The 21046-nt window shown below is 27.6% G+C and overlaps 2 protein-coding genes across 2 annotated transcripts; both read left to right on the top strand.

Moving 5' to 3' along the window:
• The first annotated feature begins 12306 nt into the window (after nt 1-12306).
• LOC106766517 (cation/H(+) antiporter 19-like) lies at nt 12307-15809 on the top strand. The gene is made up of 3 exons (XM_014651239.2): nt 12307-12692; nt 13224-14225; nt 14437-15809. Exons 1-3 carry the CDS (start codon nt 12498-12500, stop codon nt 15673-15675), a joined length of 2436 nt encoding a protein of 811 aa, XP_014506725.1. The 5' UTR covers nt 12307-12497; the 3' UTR covers nt 15676-15809.
• An 897-nt stretch (nt 15810-16706) lies between these two features.
• Nucleotides 16707-19660, top strand: LOC106765772 (protein FATTY ACID EXPORT 2, chloroplastic). Its single transcript, XM_014650501.2, has 3 exons — nt 16707-17167; nt 17788-17922; nt 19305-19660. The coding sequence occupies exons 1-3, from the start codon at nt 16756-16758 to the stop codon at nt 19442-19444; spliced, it is 687 nt and encodes a 228-aa protein (XP_014505987.1). The 5' UTR covers nt 16707-16755; the 3' UTR covers nt 19445-19660.
• Nucleotides 19661-21046: the final 1386 nt, after the last annotated feature.

Below are 21046 nucleotides of genomic sequence, written 5' to 3'. Positions count from 1 at the left end.
TAATAAATATTGTTTGAGTCATAAGAGATGAGATAAAAAAAATGTATTAATCATGCTCTCTAAAATAAATTATGAAATGTTGAATGTATCTATGCAAATAGTATTTTTAAAATTTTAAAATAAATTTAGTATATATATATATATATATATTTTAAATATAGTAAAAGGTACCTATGAAATCAGTCTTTCTTATATATATTGAATAAACACATAAAAATCTTCTATTTATAATAGAAAAAATATAGATAAAATCCAAAATACAAATAAAAAATAATAATAAATTAACTAAAAATAAAATATAAATATAAAATATAAATAATATATATATATATATATTAAAATATAAATTTAAGATTATGAAATAGAAAATTGATGTAAGTTTAAATTTTCATTTCATTTTCAAAAATGATTTTATTAACTTTGTAAGTATTAAAATTAAAAAAAATGTAAGCATTATAATATTATTTTTAGTTAAAAATTGTATAACTTTTATAAAATGTTAAAAAAATTAATTTAATAGAATGCAACATTATATAGTTAAAAGTAACATAAAAATTGTATATATAATATTAAAAGAAATAGCATAATGCGCATGTAATTTTACAACAACAAAAAATTACACTTAAAAACATTTGGAAATTAAATATTTTTCTTACAAACAGAATAACTATTTATTAAAGGCATAATTTACATATATTTTCTTCAATATTTTTTAATATTTTTCATTAAAGTAAAATTACATTTCTATAATAAAATAAATTATTTTATTAATTTTGATTGAAAATAAATAGCACAGAAATGCATAAAAAAATGTTTATCTAGTGGATTATTTATTGAGCTTTATTATTAATTAGTTTTTTTTACCCAACAAAGCACTACATTGACATTTATTCCTCGGAACTTTTCTCTTCACACAAATTAGTCTCACCAACACTCATGATTGTCTCATTCACAGTAACAGTCACCTTTGTTGATCATTTTCTTTTGGAATTGGTTAACATTTTTTTTAATTGTGAAACAAAATTATTTGAATTGTATAATGAAAATAGATGAAATATATATAAAAGAAAAAGGTAAGAATTGTAGTGATTAGAGTTTTCTTTTAAAGAATAGTAGTAAAGAGTTTTTATATTATATTAGTAAAAAAATTATAATAAAATTATTATAATTATAATTATAAAGATAATTATAAATATTTTATCAACTCCTGAGATAGACTCTTATTTTCTCATTTGTTCATACTAATAAAGATGATCGTTGCAAAGAAAAAAAAAAAAAACTACACAAACAGAAAAACGCATAAGAAAAGGTAAACTAATGTGAAAAAAGAGTTTTCATAATCAAACGTTGAATGAATCATTATACATTCATAAAACAACATTGTCGCGTATAGAGAATCATTTTAGACTCAATTATCTCGATAAAACATTGATGTGAAATCTCAAAGGGTCATGCACTTGTGATGACATCTATTGTTTTGCAAAATCATTGCTGATGAATTTCACCCTACCACACACAATGTTCGTCTAATAACATATTTGATAAAGTCTTTAATCTACAACCTCATGCACCTTTCACCACACACCTCATTCTACTCCACCTAAGCTTAAATGGTTATTAGAGTGACACGATAATCTCCAACATTTAAACTCCCACATCAATGCATACATCATTAATAAAACATCACCATATAATCTCCCTAAGAGATTCATGAAATTACGTCAAACACATATACCATTTTCTTCTCATAACTAATAACAAACTCATCATCATCATAATATCATACATGAATAACCACATAAATTCATTGGCGGACATTAAACACATTTCAAATTATATATCAAACAACCATGAAATAAGAAATTTCAAACATGTATACTGGTGTTCAAAAGTGACGTCCAACTTTACGCTTTTTCATAGAAGCCTAAACCTTTTGTAAGAGGTGACACTCAGTGATAATCTTGATGCTCAACACCCTTCTTCTTACAAAACTCGTGCTAAGCGAAACACTTTTGTCTCTCAGCATCTTGAAACTAATGTGCTATAGACCTGTAGAGAAAGATAATGCTCAGTAGTGCCCTACTATCACTTTGTACCAAAGCATTTGCATTTTACTGTGCTTAACGCTACAAAACTGGCATGTAGTGATCTGAAGCTAAAATTCTTCTAGACCTGCACAGTGAACTAGCGCTCAACGCTGTATTAGAAAAAAAAGATGAAAACTCTGTGATATGAGAAATTAAAACCTGCTCAAATGATCAAATTGATATTCTATTCTTAATTCTTTAGTAAAAAAAAATTAATCTTAGGGTACATATCAATTGACTCAATTGATAGATCTTAAGTTCTCAATCAAGACAACTCAACCAAAACAATTCAACAATACAAACATCCAATAGACCAAAATCAACATATCAATTTCATTATATCATTCAATTGTGAAATTACATATTTCAAGATATCTATAACATTAAAACAATGCAATTAGTTTCTCTTACTTGACCAAGAACTAACAAGATCCTAACAAAAAAAAACTCCTCCAAGCTTGTATGTTTCATCTACATATGGGAACATCACAATAACGATCAGGATATATCATGACGATCACTAATAAGCATAGAATCATATAGATGACTAAAAAGACTTATGCAAGTGAAAGAAGACTCACTGACACAAAGAGACTAAAAAAAAATTGAAACTCAACTTAAGAAAATAAAAAAATAATCGGTTCAAATTAAAAAACTCATTACAAGAATTAATCTTACCATCTTAATTCTTCAATCAAAAGAGTATATAGAAAAAATACTTAAAAAGAAGTAAAAGAATTATAATTTTTTTATAAAAATTATATAATTTTAAAATAATAAAATTCTTTGTACAAACTATTTATATTAAAACCGTATAATATTACAATAATTAAATCTTATTATTTTAAATTATTAATCTACAAGTTTTTACAATTTTAATTTATAAAATTGTTATTTAAAGAATAAAAAAACATGTGAACAAAAAAAACATATTTAGAAAACATTGAATGAATAAGGATGTATTTCTTTTTACAAAAATAGAAAAACAAAACATTTTTATATAAAATAAAATCAAGTTTTCTTTTTTCAAATTCAATTTTTTTTCCTTTTTCTTTTTCATTCATTCTAGATACAGACTTAATGTCCACTCATATTTGAAATTAGTTTGTTTTAAAAATGAAAAAGAGTGTTTTTATTTGTAAGTGAACATAACTTTCGGAGGTCCCATGTGTCACTTTTTATTCATGGTACCCAACTTCTGTGTCAAAATAAATAAACACTTGTACACTCTTCACAGTCATCTAATTCAAAACATATATATATATATATATATATATATATATCCTATTATAAAGAAAAATTCTCAAGTGCTATGCGGGTAAAAGTGTAAATATTAAATATTTAACACAATATTATAATAAAAAACAATTATTGTTACAAAGAATTACAACATGAAAGATTGTGTATTACTTTTAAACTCTTTGAGATCTTAATTATTTTATGTCTCAAATTCCTCTTAAGCTGCTAAATGTGGGATGATGTGTTGGTGATGTTACCAAAATTTAAATATTAGCACTATCTATTTGAATTAGTTTATATGATGGTAACTTTTAATTACTGCGGTCTTCATTCGTATGACCCGTGCAACCCGTGCAATGTGTATTGCTGTCGACAATCATATCATTTTTATCCCTTCATAGTGTTCTCCGTGGATTCAGTTCTCATATACCTTTCAATACATATAAATCATATCACATAAAAAAAAGTTAGTTTAGATTCAGATGAATGAGTTCTAAATTTTTATTTCTAGATTATTTTCATTATCTATTGACTTTAAATCATATTTCTTAATGTAAATATTTAAGATCTTATAATCATATATAATTTGAAATTTAATACATATTTTACTATATAAATTCAAACTAATAATTTAATATTTAACCAATGATGTATATAATTTTAAAGGATGAAATTTATAAAATTAAAAATGTAACATTAAGTTTATAAAAATTATAAATTGAGTAATAAAATATACAATTAAACCTCAACTTTTGAAATAAAAATATGCACACCACAAGTCCAAATCACACTACCAATTGAAATCCACTAAAGAGTTGGGAGTTTCCCACTTTGATGAACTCCTTGATGTAAGCATCATCATAAAATTGTGAATTATATTCTTTACACACATTCATTGGATGATATAAATACAATTTCATAAATGTGTATTATTAATATAAAATTATATAATTGGTCACAAGAGTTTTATAACTTTTTTTTTCATTTTAAAGACTGTGTTTTAAGACATTTTTTTCCTTTTTCAAATATATACTTTTTAAAACATCATTATTTGACACATTGAAACTTATAAAAAAAAAACAGCTAGGTTTATACTTCTTTGAGTATTGTTCAAATTAAAAGCCTAGTCTTCATTAATTAGTTTTAATTATTATTAAAATAGTAAATAATTTTATGATAGTAATACACGTTGTAAATATTAAAAGAAAAACTCTAGATGAATTTTGATTGTAAAATAACATAATTCAGAATCAAATATAAGATAGTATTAATGTTGATATTTTTGGATTTTTAAAAATTATGTTATGCTCGGATATTTTTTAAATATGATGATTATTGAAATATTTTATTCAAATAAAAATAAAATCACTAAATTTGAATAATTTTATAAAAACATTTAAAAATTAAATAATTTAAAATAAAATAAATTTAAATGTATGTATTTTTTTAATCTAAATATAATATATGTAAATAGTTTTAATTGGTTTATATTATATTTTCTAGATAAAGATTATAATTACATTGATGTAGATGGTATGTCAATTTATTTTATGAAACATTTATATTAGTATATATTTTTATCTATTTATGTTAATAGATCTACCACTTTAGGCTACCAAACAAATTTGTTTATACTCTTTATTTAGAACTATTTCCAGAATGAGTGTTTAAAATCAGTCCAAACTAAACCTATTTTAAAAAAAAAAAAAAATTAGACTCCCTTTTCTTGTCCAATTTAAACTTTATGAGTAAAAATCACGCTAAGTTTGTGGCTCTTAAAGCTTCCAATGACTTTACCACTTATTATTAGTGCTCGGAGGACGATACAAATATGTTATTTTTCATAAAAGAAAAAAAAAACTTTTATATGATAATTTTAAATTTTCTCTTTTAACCAAAACAAAAAAAAATCTTTTGTGTTTTAATTTTTCTTATATTAGGTCTTTAAAATATATAGATTAAATATATTTTTAATCTTTAAATTTTGAAATTAAATTAAAATTTATTTATATTTAAATTTTTATAAATTTAATTTTCAAACATTAAAAATAAATAAAATTTTAACTCGATTATATTTAATTTTTTATATTTCAAACACGTTTTATATTAATATTTATATTATTTGAAATATTTTTAAAAACATATTTTACATAAAAAAGTTAACATAAGTAAATTAAATAAAATTATTTTCGTTTATGTTTTAAAACTTACAAATCAAAATATATCAATATGAACAAAATATAAATTTACGAAAATATTTAAAATTTAAAAATATATTTAATTCAATAGATATTTATATTTATCTTTTTTTTTTCTAACTTTCCACCTAACTTGTAATTTCTTTCTTACTTTTTTTTTCTCGTATGCAAAGTAAATAAATGATATATCTCTTTTGTTTCTGTTTTTTCTTTCTTGTCTTTCCTTTTTTTTACTTCCTCGCTCTATCTGGTTTATTATTTCTAGAAGAGAAAATTGTCAACCACATTAAATAAATTTCTTTATTATTTATATTTAAATTAATGTATACTCATTGTTTTTATAAAACTTTAATAATGCATTGAATATTTTATTTTTCCAAATTAAGAAATTATGATCTCTCATTAACATATAGTTTTAAATTTAACCATTAAAAAAATATATTGTCTCCGGACAGATGCACTTGACCCACTGTTATGCCTAAAAAATGGAAGATATTGTCTCAGGAAAAATCTTGACATCGACAACCCATGATAAAGAACAAGGCAGAAGAATAAATGAAAGTATCAAAATGGGAACAAGAAAAGGTATATTCATCTTCATCTGAAGCAAGCCAAAACCATGAAGGCCAAATTTAACGGAATACGCCTTCCCAGCTTCCAACAAAGCCACTCCAAGTGTCCAAGTGATACTTCCAAAACCAACATTTTGACTTTTGGGAGTTTCCATTAAAATTTAAAATTTTTCCAATTTCATTTCTATTTCGCAATTGTGAAGAGATGAGTCTTTCTGTAATTGAATTTCTAATACCAACTGTTTTTGATTCAACATGCCAAATAACAGAAACAACATTATCAACATTATCTAATAAACATGCCAAATAACACAATATCTAATACCAACTGTTTTTGATTCAATTTTACAAAAATAAAGATTTAATTAAATCGTAAAAAAAGATTTTATTTAAAAATTATTGACATAAATAAATATCTATTAAGACATTAAACTTTTTAGTTAAAGTGAAATAATATATGTATTTTCTGAATATAATAATTACAAAACAAAAATCATGATAATTAGATGATTTTATTTTATTTTTAAATATATTTTGACGTGACTAATTGATATTTAAATATCTTAATAATTGAATATGTGAATATCTTTTCAATTGAAATATATGTTTTAAGTTAAAAATTGAAAACTTGATTTCTTTATTTCTTAAATTAATTGCTCAATCATGACCATATTTTTTTTCATTTTATTTATATATTTGAGAGTAATTAATTGAATCAATATGTCATTAAAGTAATCTATTGTTTAAATTAACTTATTTTAAAATATGAAAAGATTAGGAGTTTGATATGTACATCCAAACTTAAAGAAAGAATGATTAATATTGCATGTACACCAAAGGTGTTATCTAATAATTAGTATGTTTTGTGTAAATGTTAAATCATCCTGAATGAAGACTTACTATTTAATATTATCTTATTATTAACATGCTATTGTGACGAGATATTATTATATAAAATTTTATTAAATGATAAAATATTAAACTATTATCTTAATACTTTACTTATATCTTATTTATTTAAGTATTTTTTAATGTTTTATGTTTAGTTGTGAATAATGATTCTGCCAATATTAATGTCAATATCAATTCTATTTATATTTTAAATAGTTTAAATAATTTTGAAAATACAATATCTTAGATATTGATGCGTTAGAGATAGTTTACTATCAATTAAGAATGGTAACAGGTTAGATCGGGTATGGTAGTTATTTGTAACCTAATCCGTCGGATAAAATTTTACTGCTCCCTTCCAGGTACTAGTTTAGAAAATATTCGCAGATATTTTAAAACTCACGGATATCCGTGAATACCCAAAAAAAATATTTTATACATTTTAAAATAAAATTACAAAAATTATATATAATGTAATATAAATTAAATTAAATATAAATTAAAATTTAATTTTAATTAAATTTAACTTGATAAAATATAATTTTGTTTTATTTTTAATTAAATTTGATTAAAAAATATAAATTATTTTTTTTAGGGTAACAGGTACCTGTGGGTCGGATGGTATACTATCTATACCTGACCTGTTTAGAAACAAATATTAAAATACTCGTTACCTGTTACTCGCAGGCAATAATTACTCGTCACGTATTTTACTCGATACTCGTACTTTCAATGGAACTAAGAGAGAAATGACACATGAGTTTAAAAATCAAATGATTAGAAAAATGCTCATTTCATAAGCATTTTGGAACACATTTAAAAACATAAATATAGCGAAGGAGTTTCTTTCTTGAATTGAAAGAAATTTGATAAGAATGAAAAGTTTCTGATAGATAGACTCTGAACAAACCTAATTTGAAGATGTATGGATAAAGACATCATCAAGAGTAGTACTGTATTGTTTTAAAATTAAATGCACTTTAATTAAAATTGTCTAAGAACTTATTAGTTCATTTAGTTTTGATTTCCCTTCTAACAAAATTTGATGAATTCAAGATTACTTATAATTGTCAAGAAAAGATTTGGTCTTTAAATGACCTCATCCTACATAATGTTCAGGAAGAGGAAATATTGAAAATAATACAAAAAGTGGTCATCTTGTCTATGCTTCAATGAATAAAGGCTGGGAACAAAAAAGATAAGGAAATTGCAACCGCATCCAAAAGAAACAACAAAAAAAAAAATCAAATGAATATGAAAACAATAGTTGTTTCTTTGTTGGAGCTTTATGGGTACACTTTTTATGGTCCATATCTAAGTTTTAAAATTGGTAAATGTTCAGTTCTTTAAGAATGTCGATTTTGCAAAGAAAGATATAATTAAGAAATTTTTCATTGAGAATAAATATTTTTTTAACTATTTGTAAGACACTACAAATCAAAGACAATGTAAAACACCATGTGCAGGAACCTGTTCCAAAATAATAAACTCGTTTCCCTCAAGAGCGTATGTCATTAAGTAAAGGTTTAATAATTCTATAGTCCTCATTTTTGGATGATTTTTTTCAATTAAGTTTCTTATTTTTTCTTTTTCTCAATTAGGTCTCATTTCTGAAAAATTGAAACAATTATGTCACTGTCGTTAGTTCCGTACTAACACCGTTAAAAAGGGTGACACGTGTCAGTTCGTGATTTTTTTTTTGAATTTTTTAAATATATTTTTAATTATTTTTATTTTTTTTTCTTTTAAAAATAAAATTTGTCACGTGTCAAGTTGACATTATGCCACGTAGCAATGACAGTGTGAGGTGGCACTAACAGTGCCACGTGTCACTGTCAAACCCCATGTCATTGCGTTTGTTTCAATCTGATCCCTGTATTTTTATTTTGTTCCAATTTGGTCCTTCTATTTTTATTTTGTCTCAATTTAGTCTTAATTTTTTTAAAAATTTAAAAAAATTTGTTCCTTCCCAAATAAAACACGGTATGTACATTTTCCAAATTTTTGTCTTTAAATTTATTTTTGTTAAGCAAATTATTAGTGATGATGTTTTTCAAATCGAAATATTTAACTCTAGAAACTTTTTATGAATTATTGAGGAAGTATTGAGACTATACTTGTATAGATTACCTTCACAAAAATATTTATTATTGAGATGTTAAATTTTATAAGTTACTCATTCATATTATTTAGGTTAAATGATTTCTTTAATATTATTTGTAATTTGTTTATTTTTCTAATAAAAAAATTAATTTGTATAAATTTTTTTGTAAAGATTTATATACAAATAAAATTTTGTTTGAACTTGGAGAGAAATAAAATTGTTTAGTTTTTTGAAAAAATAGGACTAAATTAAGACAAAATAAGAATGCAGGGACCAAATTTAGACAAATTAAAATATAGGGACCAAATTGAGACAAATCTAATAACACGTGGTCTGACAGTGACACGTGGCACTATCACTGACACATGGCAATTTTAAAAAAATAAATAAATAGTTTAAAATAAAAATAAAAAAATTACAAATATATTTAAAAAATTAAAAAAAATCACTAGATGACACGTGTAACCTTTTTAACGGTATTAGTACAAAACTAACGACTGTGACCTAATTGCTTCAATTTTTCAAAAATAGGGACCTAATTGAGAAAAAGAAAAAATGAGGGACCTAATTGAAAATAATCACCAAAAATAGAGACTATTAGAAAGATTAAATCTTAAATAAATCCACTAAAGGATCAAAATTGCATTCTGAATGATAACATTGATGAGACAATTTATACACTAACAAAAAATTTCTCAAAATATATTTCCAAATTTAAAAAATTCGTTTATAAAGTTAACATGACAACTTTATAACGGTATTTTAAATTTCATCATGCTATTATTTTCTGCAACTTAAAATTAATTTGCTTTATATTTTTATATATTATTACTGTTAAAACAAATATATTTATTATTTTTTAATTTTGTATTTTAATGTTTTAAAGTTTTACATTGACTAATTTATAAATACATGTAAAGCTTAGGATCGATTTTATAAGAATGAGTTAAAGTTAAATACATAGACTAATTATAAGACTAATTTATAAATGAATGTTAACTTCGTATTACAAGCCAATTTTGTATAGATGTGTTGAACATAAAATTATATCCTTATTATATAAAAACTATGAGTTAGGGTTCATTCTATCCAAACTTGTTATTGGTTTGATCTATTGTTCCATTTACTATCGAATTCCTATCAAACAATCTATTAATGTCTAATCTAATATTCAAATTTTATATCTTAACAGAAGAAATACATGTTGGAAGTTTCATCTCGATTAATAATAAAACTAATTTAGATTATATAAATAATAAAACTAATTTAGATTATATAAAAAGATACATACATCACTTTATAAATTAATTTTATAAATTTGAGTTAGATTTAAAATTCAATTTTTAACAATGATATTTTGTGTAACAATAATAATATTAGTTTATTTCATAAAAAGAAGAAGAAGAAAAGTTTCCAAAATAAGTATTTTTGTACGCTTCAAGGAAGAGTTCACAAGTACAGGGAAATGTTAAAATTTTAGATTAACAGAGGTAGGTAAAAAATTACTGAATCTATTCGGTATATTTTAATATTTCATTATTACAATTTTTAAGGGTGTAATTTATTATGAAAATAAATTATTTATTAAAAAGTGAAAATTTTAATAATAATCAAAACTTTAAAATAAAGTTTCTAACTAAATAACGAATATTTTTTTTTTAAATTAATTTAAAACTTTTATATCTAAAAAAAGCAGATCTCAAAAAAAAAAAAAGAAAAAAAAAACACGGACACGCTTGCGACATAAAATATTAATCATTAATAATGCAAAGAAATTGTCAAAATTTAAGCACATGTATTTTGTTAAAATTAAAAATTTGTAAATTATTCCCCATATGAAGATTTTTTTTTTTAAAATTAAAACGTTTTATGAGTTCATCAATTATTTCAAACAACACTATTGATTTTATCTTTGTGATGATTCAAACAAAAATATTACTTTTAAAATGGTTACGAAAAACAAAATTATCAACGAGTTATTGATTGTTGATAAAATTTAGTTGTTTGCGAAAAATTGTTTTGTCGATAATTCTAGTTTGTTTTTATGGTGGTGAGAATCGATAGAAATTCGTTCTATTTAGAATCTTGATTGTGGTCGAATTTGTGAGATATATAATTTATTATATTATATTTTATGGATCAAGAAATATTTAAACATTGAAGAATGATAAAAGTATAAATTTAAGATACTAGTTAATATACTAATCTTTCTGAAATCGCGTTTGTGATTTTTTATTTTTTTATAATTGATCTATTAGAGATTTTGTATTTTAAATACGGATTTGATAAATTATAAGAATTATGTTAATAATTTTTAAATTATTATTATATTATCTTTTTATTTAAAACTTATAAGTTTTAAATGAACTCTAACTTATTTTATTTTATGTGATTGTTATTTGCTTGATATGATATGATAATTATATTTTACAAGAACACTAGATAATCAAGTATTGAAAAAGAAGAAGTAATATTATTATATAGATATAATATGATAATGATATAGATATAACTAGTAGTATAATATCTCAGTCTATTATTATTATCTTTTAAATACAATTTGATATCTTTATATTTACAGGACTCTACGTTATGTTATTAATTATGTAATTGTCCTCTTATCAGTGTATATGATGTTATAACGGTTTGATACATATAACATATATAATATAACAACATTTAACATTAACTTAAATAAATGAAAAAAATTATTTTTATATATACAAGTAATTATTTTAATTCTATCTTCTTCTTTTTAATTTAAGATAATTTAACAATGTTTTACGGAGACAGAAAAGAAGCACTAAGATAGATACTAAGATCAGGTCAGATCTTTACTGTAACACATGTCATGAACCGACTTCACCCATAACTTTCTATTTATAGATTTACTGTAACACTCCCATTCTAAAAAATATCTAGAATTGTTGAAATATACAAAAATGTATTTAAAATATTATTCACCGACCCATATATATATATATATATATAAATAATATGAGAATATAAATATAAAATATTTGACAAAAATTTAATTTATAGGTGATATATAATAATGGGAATATTTTATATTTTATTAATTTTAAAAAAGCAATTTAACAAATGATTACAGTTTGAAATTAAATTTATGGTTTACGAAAGATGTTATCTATAAGAGAGTAAACCATCCTGGTTTCAACTGGTCCTACCACAAACAAGTGCACCTAATTAGTTGTCATTGGTTGCATAGAGTTACACACTGTTTAACCCCGCTCTATATATAGAGAGCTCGACTCCTAGATGATTGTGAAGATTCGTGAAGAACATAGAACAACACAAGTAGTTGTTGTTGTGAGTCTGTTTTTCTTGTGAAAATCGACATAGTTTAAGGATTGTTGGTGGTGGTATATTTTGAGAGAAAAGCACGATGGGCAGCGGTAATAACATATCATGCCCTGCACCCATGAAGGCCACGTCCAACGGAGTGTTCCAACATGAAAACCCTCTGGATTATGCTCTTCCTCTGTTAATCCTCCAAATATGTTTGGTCGTTACTTTTACCAGATTTCTTGCATTCCTCTTCAGACCCCTCAGACAACCCAGAGTCATTGCTGAAATCATAGTAAGTTTTTCTTACCCCACCATCCAGTTATCAAAACCAAGTGTGTTCTCGTTGTTATAAAAGGGGTTCCTCTTCCAGTGATAATGAATTTAGGCACATGGGCATGCCCAGGATTTCTTTTTTTTTATTATTATTTTAACTGCTGGATTCGGTTGGTGTTATTTTATTCAAAAATGTTCACTTTGCATGTCTTTCTCGCAAGGAAGAGAGATATAGAAAGATGATATATATTTAATAGAGCTAACAAATTACCCAACACTTGGGTCAATCTTGTTAAAGTTTAACTACTCATCTTGAGTTTGTATCATGTGTAAGTCCATTAAAAGGACTAATTCTATAAAAAAGAACTTGTGATTTATAAGGAAAGGGATTTTATTTGGTTCTGATATTTATTTTAACAATTTTTTATAACAGAGTGTCATCATTTTATTAAAATATTGTTAAAAAAACTTTTTTCATTTTTTTTTTCGTAGAAAGTGGATAAAAATGTTGAGTATGTCAATATAAGTAGTAATGTTGTTAAAATTGTAGGGAGGAATACTACTTGGGCCATCTGCAATTGGGCGAAACGAGAAGTTTCTGAATGCGGTTTTTCCAGCGAAAAGCATCACAGTTCTTGACACACTGGCCAACATAGGTCTTTTGTTCTTTTTGTTTCTCGTGGGACATGAGCTTGACATGCGTGCAATTCGACGTACTGGTCACAAGGCCTTAGGCATTGCCCTCTGTGGGATCACTGTGCCTTTTGTTCTTGGGATTGGCACTTCCATTGCTCTTCGAGCCACTGTATCCAAAGATGCTGAGCTATTTCCTTTTCTAGTCTTTATGGGTGTTGCTCTCTCGATCACCGCCTTCCCTGTCCTTGCGAGGATCCTGGCGGAGCTTAAACTCCTAACCACTGATGTTGGTCGCATTGCAATGTCTGCTGCTGCTGTCAATGATGTTGCAGCTTGGATTCTTCTTGCTCTTGCCATAGCCCTTTCTGGTTCTCATGCATCCCCCTTTGTTCCTCTTTGGGTATTGCTCTGTGGTGCTGCTTTTGTCATCTTTGTTGTCTTTGCCATTAGGCCGTTGCTTGTGGCTATGGCTAACCGTTCCCTGGAGGGTGAGCCAGTGAAGGAGGTCTACATATGCATCACATTGACTTTGGTTTTGGCTTGTAGTTTTGTCACTGATACTATTGGAATTCATTCACTCTTTGGGGCTTTTGTGGTTGGTACTGTTATGCCCAAAGAAGGTTCCTTTGCTGGGGTGTTGACTGAAAGGATAGAAGACTTGGTTTCTGGCCTTTTCATGCCACTATATTTTGTGTCAAGTGGCTTGAAGACTAATGTAGCAACAATTAAGGGAGGTCTTTCTTGGGCAATGCTAATGCTTGTTATATTCAACGCTTGCTTTGGGAAGATTATTGGCACTACTGTTGTTTCATTACTGTTTAAGGTGCCTTCCAGAGAAGCGCTGGCTCTTGGATTTCTCATGAACACAAAGGGCTTGGTAGAACTCATTGTTCTCAACATTGGGAGGGACCTTAAGGTATTTATGTCAGAAAAATATTGTTATTTTTATTCTAAACAATAATAATTTATCTTAGTATTTAAGATCAATGTTGATTGTCAAAGATCTCTGTGGAAGGTAGCCATGCTACCACCCTATTTCTTAATACAAGTCTGTTATTTGTCCTTTCTTATAAAAGAATTTGTCATTTGTTCTTATATTTTTTATGAATCATTCTTATACAATGCAGGTGCTGAATGACCAAGCATTTGCCATTTGTGTTGTCATGGCACTGTTCACCACCTTCATCACCACCCCAATAGTCATGGCTATATATAAACCAGCTCGCAGAGGAGCACCTTACAAGCACAAAACAATTCAACGAGATCCCGACACTGAGCTTCGATTGCTAGCTTGCTTCCACAACACCCGTAACATTCCCTCGCTGATCAATCTAATAGAGTGTTCCCGTGGAACTGGAAGGAAAGGAAAGCTTTGTATCTATGCAACGCATTTGATGGAGCTTTCGGAGCGATCTTCGGCAATCACAATGGTTCACAAAGCACACAAAAATGGCATGCCCTTTTGTAACAAGAAGCGGGATGGCAAAGATCAAATGATCATAGCTTTTCAGGCATATGAGAAATTGAGCAGTGTGAGTGTGCGACCCATGACAGTCATTTCTGGTCTCAATAGCATCCACGAGGATATTTGTACTACTGCTCACAGAAAGCGTGCAGCCATGATCATCCTTCCATTCCACAAACACCAACGTGTGGATGGATCGATGGAGTCACTGGGACATTCATTCCAAGAGATGAATCAACTTGTGCTATGTCATGCTCCTTGCTCTGTGGGAATTTTTGTTGATCGAGGTCTTGGAGGGACGAGCCAAGTCCAAGCCAGTGATGTGTCTTATAAGATAGTGGTACCCTTCTTTGGAGGGCGTGATGATCGTGAAGCTCTTTGTTATGGAATGAGAATGGCTGAGCACCCGGGTATTTTTCTCACTGTGCTTAAGTTTGTAAGTCCACCAGGGACATCATTGGCGTTCGGTGTTGAGGTGTCATCAAAGAAATATAGGAAAACAATGGATATGGTTGATGTCAATGATTATGATGATAAAGATGATGAATTGTGGAGTGAGTTTTTAAGTGCATGCAACAACAACACCAAAGAGACAATGAAGTATGAGGAAAAGCTAGTGGAAAGCAAAGCAGATATTGAGACAGCATTGAAGGAAATGCATAGATGCAACCTAATATTGGTTGGTAGAATGCCACCAGTGGCACCTTTGGGTAGCAAGAGTGACTGTCCAGAGCTTGGACCTGTTGGAAGCTTTGTTGCTTCTTCAGATTTTTCCACTGTCACGTCAGTTATGGTAATTCAGCAATACAATCCCTCAACTGACGTTCATCCCTTGGTGATGGAGGAATTTGATTCCCCAGATATATGTCAGATTCACCAGGGAGTTAATAATGCAGTATAAAGTTATACATACTTGTGAACTTTTTATATGTTACAAATGAGTTAGATGCTCATAATCAACTTTTATCCTTTTAGATTAATGATGTTTTGGATGTTTTACTATAACAAAACTAGCAGTATCGTTTTGGAATATTAAGCAGGAGAGAGAATCATACAATATTTCAAAACATGTAGTATAATAATAATAAATTAATTACGATTTAAATAAATTTTATATGTAAAAAATTTGAAACAGTTAACTTAAAGTCTTTGCACTATCCATAACTTTACCGCGATTTTTTTTCTCATACACATACAAAATATAAATTAATATTAAAAATATACTTACAGGTCTTGAGAAAGTGAAATTAAGTAAAATGAATAATAATTTGTTTATTAAATGATATTCAAAGAAATTAAAAAGTTAAATTATATGTTTTAACTTTAATGAAAGTGATAAGTTGAGATTCAAAAGTATTGATAACTTGAATGAAATTCGATCTAATGAGCCTTTCGGGACATCAAAGGAGGTGTCAATTATGCAAAAGAAAATACAAATATCCATTTTAAGATGGTAATTGGTGATGAGATCATTGTGTAGATATATATATATATATATATATATATATATATATATATATATATATATATATATATATATATATATATATATATATATATATATATTTAATTGATATTTATTTAACCTATTGCACGTAATCGTGGGTACTGATTTTTCAAAAGATAGTGATCTCTTGCATGAAGGAAAGAGTTCAGACAAAAATTTGATTCCCATTATTCCGAACTTGAAATAATCAGTTATGATATAATTGATTTTTTATATGAAAATTATGGTATAATTTTCAGTTATGTTTTCACCCTTTTATTGAGATGAATGCGTACGTAACACTCTACTATAATAAAACATATGAATTAAAACAAATCAGTTAATTTTTTTTAACGTATGAAGGGCGTGGGATGGGCTTTGGGCTTGGGCTTTGCGAAGGTGGATTAACATGGGCCGGAGGCGAGAGGAAGGTTGTGGAACAGGGCGAAATCTAAAACTGAAACGAAATCAAAATCGAAAGGAAGGAGAAGGTCAATGGCAGAGAGTGTAGGTTTAGGTGGGTTGGGTGTTACAGGTTCAACTCTTCCCTCATTCTCTCTTACAAGATCTCACACTTCCATTCCCAACATCTCCATATTCTTTCGCTCTCAATCTCATTCCCCTGCTTTCCGTTACTTCACGCGTTACAATCCCCACCTCCACGCCGCCGTCACTTCCGACTCCAAGGCCACTTCGCTTGACTTGACTCAACCCGATTTCGATCATACCGGTGGCGGTTCCGACGCTAACGGAAACGGTAACGGCTCTGGTGGCGGCGGAGGAGGCGGAGGAGGAGGAGAAGGAGGTGATAACAGCAAGGGCGAGGAAGGGTCGGGCAGTGACAAGAGGAAAATGGCTTTGTTAATGTCCCAGAAATTCACTCTAGCTTATGCTGCACTCGTCGGAGGTACTTCTTTCTCTCTCTCTCTCTCTCTCTCTCTCTCTCTCTCTCTCGGTACTTCTCTTTCACTCACTTAATAACTAAAATGAGATAACTGTTGCTGAACCCTAGAGAATGACATTGCTATTGTATTATATGTTTGTTTTGTTTAATTATCTGAGGGAGCTGACTTAGTTAACTTGGTACTTTTCAATTCATCCAAAAGCATTTTGGAATGTGCTTGACGGATGAAAGTTTTCTAGGGCAAGGTTTTCGATTCATTGCAATTTCAGATGTTAATTAAGCTGCTATTTGAGAGTCGTCTTTAGCTGCAATTTCTTCCCAAATTGCAGGGTTAGGAAGCACTCTCCAAAATTATTATCAATGTCGAGTGGGACGCTTGCGTGTGTCTGAAACAATAGCTCATTTTTTACTACTATGATTTGGTCCTATATCTGTGCTTCCTAGTTATATGGTCCTATACTACTCCTGCATTAAAACTGTTTTTTCGAGTCTGTCATGTATTGGAGTTGTTCACAGTATAATGTCCAACGGATTCGGCCATGCCATGATTTTGCATCATCTGCTTTATGTTTTTCCCTTACCCGGTGACGTATATACAACGATGTTTTTATGGTGTTTGGCAGTGGGTGGTGTAATGGGTTTTCTCAAGAGTGGCAGTCAGAAGTCGCTTTTGGCTGGGGGTTTGTCTGCATCACTGCTATATTATGTATATACTGAGCTACCTGGAAGGCCTGTTTTTGCATCATCTGTGGGCCTTGGTAAGTGACTATTTGCTCCACATTTTTTGCTTACTCATTGCTTAAAGCCTACCTTAGGAAAGTGTTATATCATCATATAAAGATAAGATGCATTCATTTCTGTGTTTTATTTTGCAATACTAAGGAATTAAAAAACAAAAAAGTTAATTTCTTTAAGGTGCATTAGTAATTTTAAATAAAAATTGTGTGCTTGTGTGTATTCTCACGTATAAGTATGCATTAGCACTTTTGAATTAAAGGTGATCTATATGGCTAAATTTTGGATTTCTTTTGAATGTGCATCTTAAAGTCCTACTATGTTTCCTGTACAATACTTTAGTATTTTTTTAATTTAGCTAGCATCAAAAGAAAAATTAAAAAATTGCTATTGTTAAAAAAATATTTAAATTATTTATTTTAGGGAATAGAAAGTGAATTCAGGTTTAACTCAACGAATATTCAAAGGCGGCTTGTAAAATAAAGTTTTTTATCTATTTATATATTATAATTTGAATATATCTTTAATTTATGTGAAATTTACAACATATCTTCTCATGTTGGTTTTTGAACATCTTGAGCTTGAATCTATATATTTATGGTTGGTTCAATAGCAGTCTAGTAATAGAGAGAATGATAAGTTTGACAAACCTTGCTAAAGTAGATTATGTCATATCAGGAAGCGAATTTATATGTATTTCAATTCTACTAAATCGGCTTACAAACAAGCTGAGATTTGCATGTGCCTATTTATTGTAATTCAGCCCTATCTTTTTGTGTGGGATGTACAACATCTTCATTTTTTTATTAAGAGAGGAAACTTTTGAAGTTGAAGAAAAAATTATATAAATAAATCTTGCAAATCATTAACACATAATTTGTGTTTATTAATTTGATAAGATATGTCGAAATTCAATATGAGACTAACTAATGTGAACTGTAAAGACTCTATCGGCTGGTTATCCCAGAATTCTGAAGTTTCTTTTAAGAATTTAAAACTAAATAAATATCTTATTCAAGCCTATAAGATTTTATACAACCTAACAAAACGAAATAATGTTTAGAGTTGCCCAACTGGCTATGGAAGAGGCTATATGATGTACTTTTATATAATTATAGTCACATAATGTGGTTTGCGCAGAAGAATCTATGCTATGCTTTTATGTAGATGGTCACCTAAATAATGTTTGATAAGCCCGACAGTTTTATTACCTGGTTCAAAGTTTTTTCCGGCCCGAGTCTATTTTTGAAATATTAATTTTAAAGTAGACGTGCGATTATTTTAGTTTACATTACTTGTATATTACTTCTACATATTTACGGCATGCACTTTGATATTAGAGTAAAGTTTGAGCTCATCTTCTGCTCTCGTGTTGGATTTTGTTTACTTTACACCCCACATGTAGGGATATCTGCTGCACTTCTTGGGGTGATGGGTTCTCGTTTCAAGAAATCAGGTAAGGTCTTTCCAGCAGGTGTTGTGTCACTTGTGTCGCTTATAATGACGGGTGGTTACTTGCATGGAATTATGCGTAGTGCCCACTAGATACAATATCACACAAATAACGAAGCTGAGGTGGTTGTGGTAGGATACCTTGGAAACTTTCTCAGTGTTGTTCATCAATGTAGTAAACCTTTGTTGTTAAATAAGGATGTTTGGCCTCGGTTTACGGCCATAATTGTTATTTTCGTGTGTACTTTTATCGTGTGCACAGTTCTGTCCCAGTTCTATTTGAACCTATGCGTATTTAGTTATAACTTATACTCGTTCTTAACTTTTTCACTAGTTACTGCATAATTCACTGAAAGAAAAATACAATTAGAAAAGGCGAACCCATGATCTGAACATTGTTCTTTCTTTTATTTAACTTTTTGGTTTATTTACAGCATTGCATTCTTGCGACCTTAATCAAACGTTATTATCAAATACTAGTATTTTTGCTACTAAATAATAGAGGGGACACGTGAAATGTCTTCTTTTTGCTACTAGTATTTTTTTATTTATTTATTATCTTATCTTATTGAGTTATCATTTTTGAACATATTTCCTTCTGGGTTCACATTGGTGGTCAAACTAAATTGACTTGGGGTTAGTTTCTTAACTTTTTCGTTAAATAGAAAACTTGACCCGAAAGAGAATATCTCCAATTAGGTGTCTTTTAAATAAAATTGATGATTTTTTTAAATGTTAAATGTATTTTTAGTCTAGACATAAAATTAAATTTTGTCTTTACTTTAAATTTTGATATTATTATATATATTATCTTTATTTTATATTTATTTTTTATCTTTAGTTAATTTTTTATTATTTTTTTTATTTTGAGTTTTAGTTTGTATTTTTTTTCTATTATAGATACAAGATCTTATGGGTATATATAATACAAAGAAAATTAATTTTATATATAGTTTTTCATCATATACAATTGATATAATTTGATTGAAAAGTTTTAAAAACAATAAATGTAATTATAAATACATATTTGACATGTTATAAAAAAATATCAAAATATTGGATCATAATAGTTTTCATACAATTATAAATACATATTTGACATAAAAACTTACGAGGGTAGTGATTCTATATTTTTTAAATCTTTATTTTTTGTACAATAAAAATTATTATGAAATACAAATATCCTAAGTTGGTTATAGTGTGTTACTATGAATAGGAGTTTCTGAATTGGAGGATGATCTTGATACTCTCAATAAACACATCTTATGTATAGATGTTTGATGAATTAACCTTTTTTGTATAACATCATTGGTGGTGGTTGAAGATGTGATTATTATTATTTAAGAGCATGTTGTTCCACTATACACATGTACAAGTTTCCTATGAGTTTGACATCAATGCATTTATTTGGATAGTTTGGGTTCTTCAAGGTTGATGGGAAATTGTGTTATGTGTTATTTGAGTTATATATAGATGTGAATTATTATTGTTTTAAAAAAATTATAAATGATCTTGTAGTACTTTTATCTCTGTGTATGTTTTTACTTTTGCTATAATCACCTTAATAATGTGAGGTTAGGGAGACGTTTTTTTTACCCAATGAAAGGTGAGAGTGAAACACTTGGAAAGTTAGATTATTCTCATGTATAATCTTGTATTTGGTAGGTTTATTATTTAAAAGTGGTTTCATTACTA

This window comes from Vigna radiata, chromosome 7 (genome assembly GCF_000741045.1).
Source record: "Vigna radiata var. radiata cultivar VC1973A chromosome 7, Vradiata_ver6, whole genome shotgun sequence".
NCBI lineage: Eukaryota > Viridiplantae > Streptophyta > Magnoliopsida > Fabales > Fabaceae > Vigna > Vigna radiata.
This window is presented reverse-complemented; position numbering and strand designations above follow the sequence as displayed.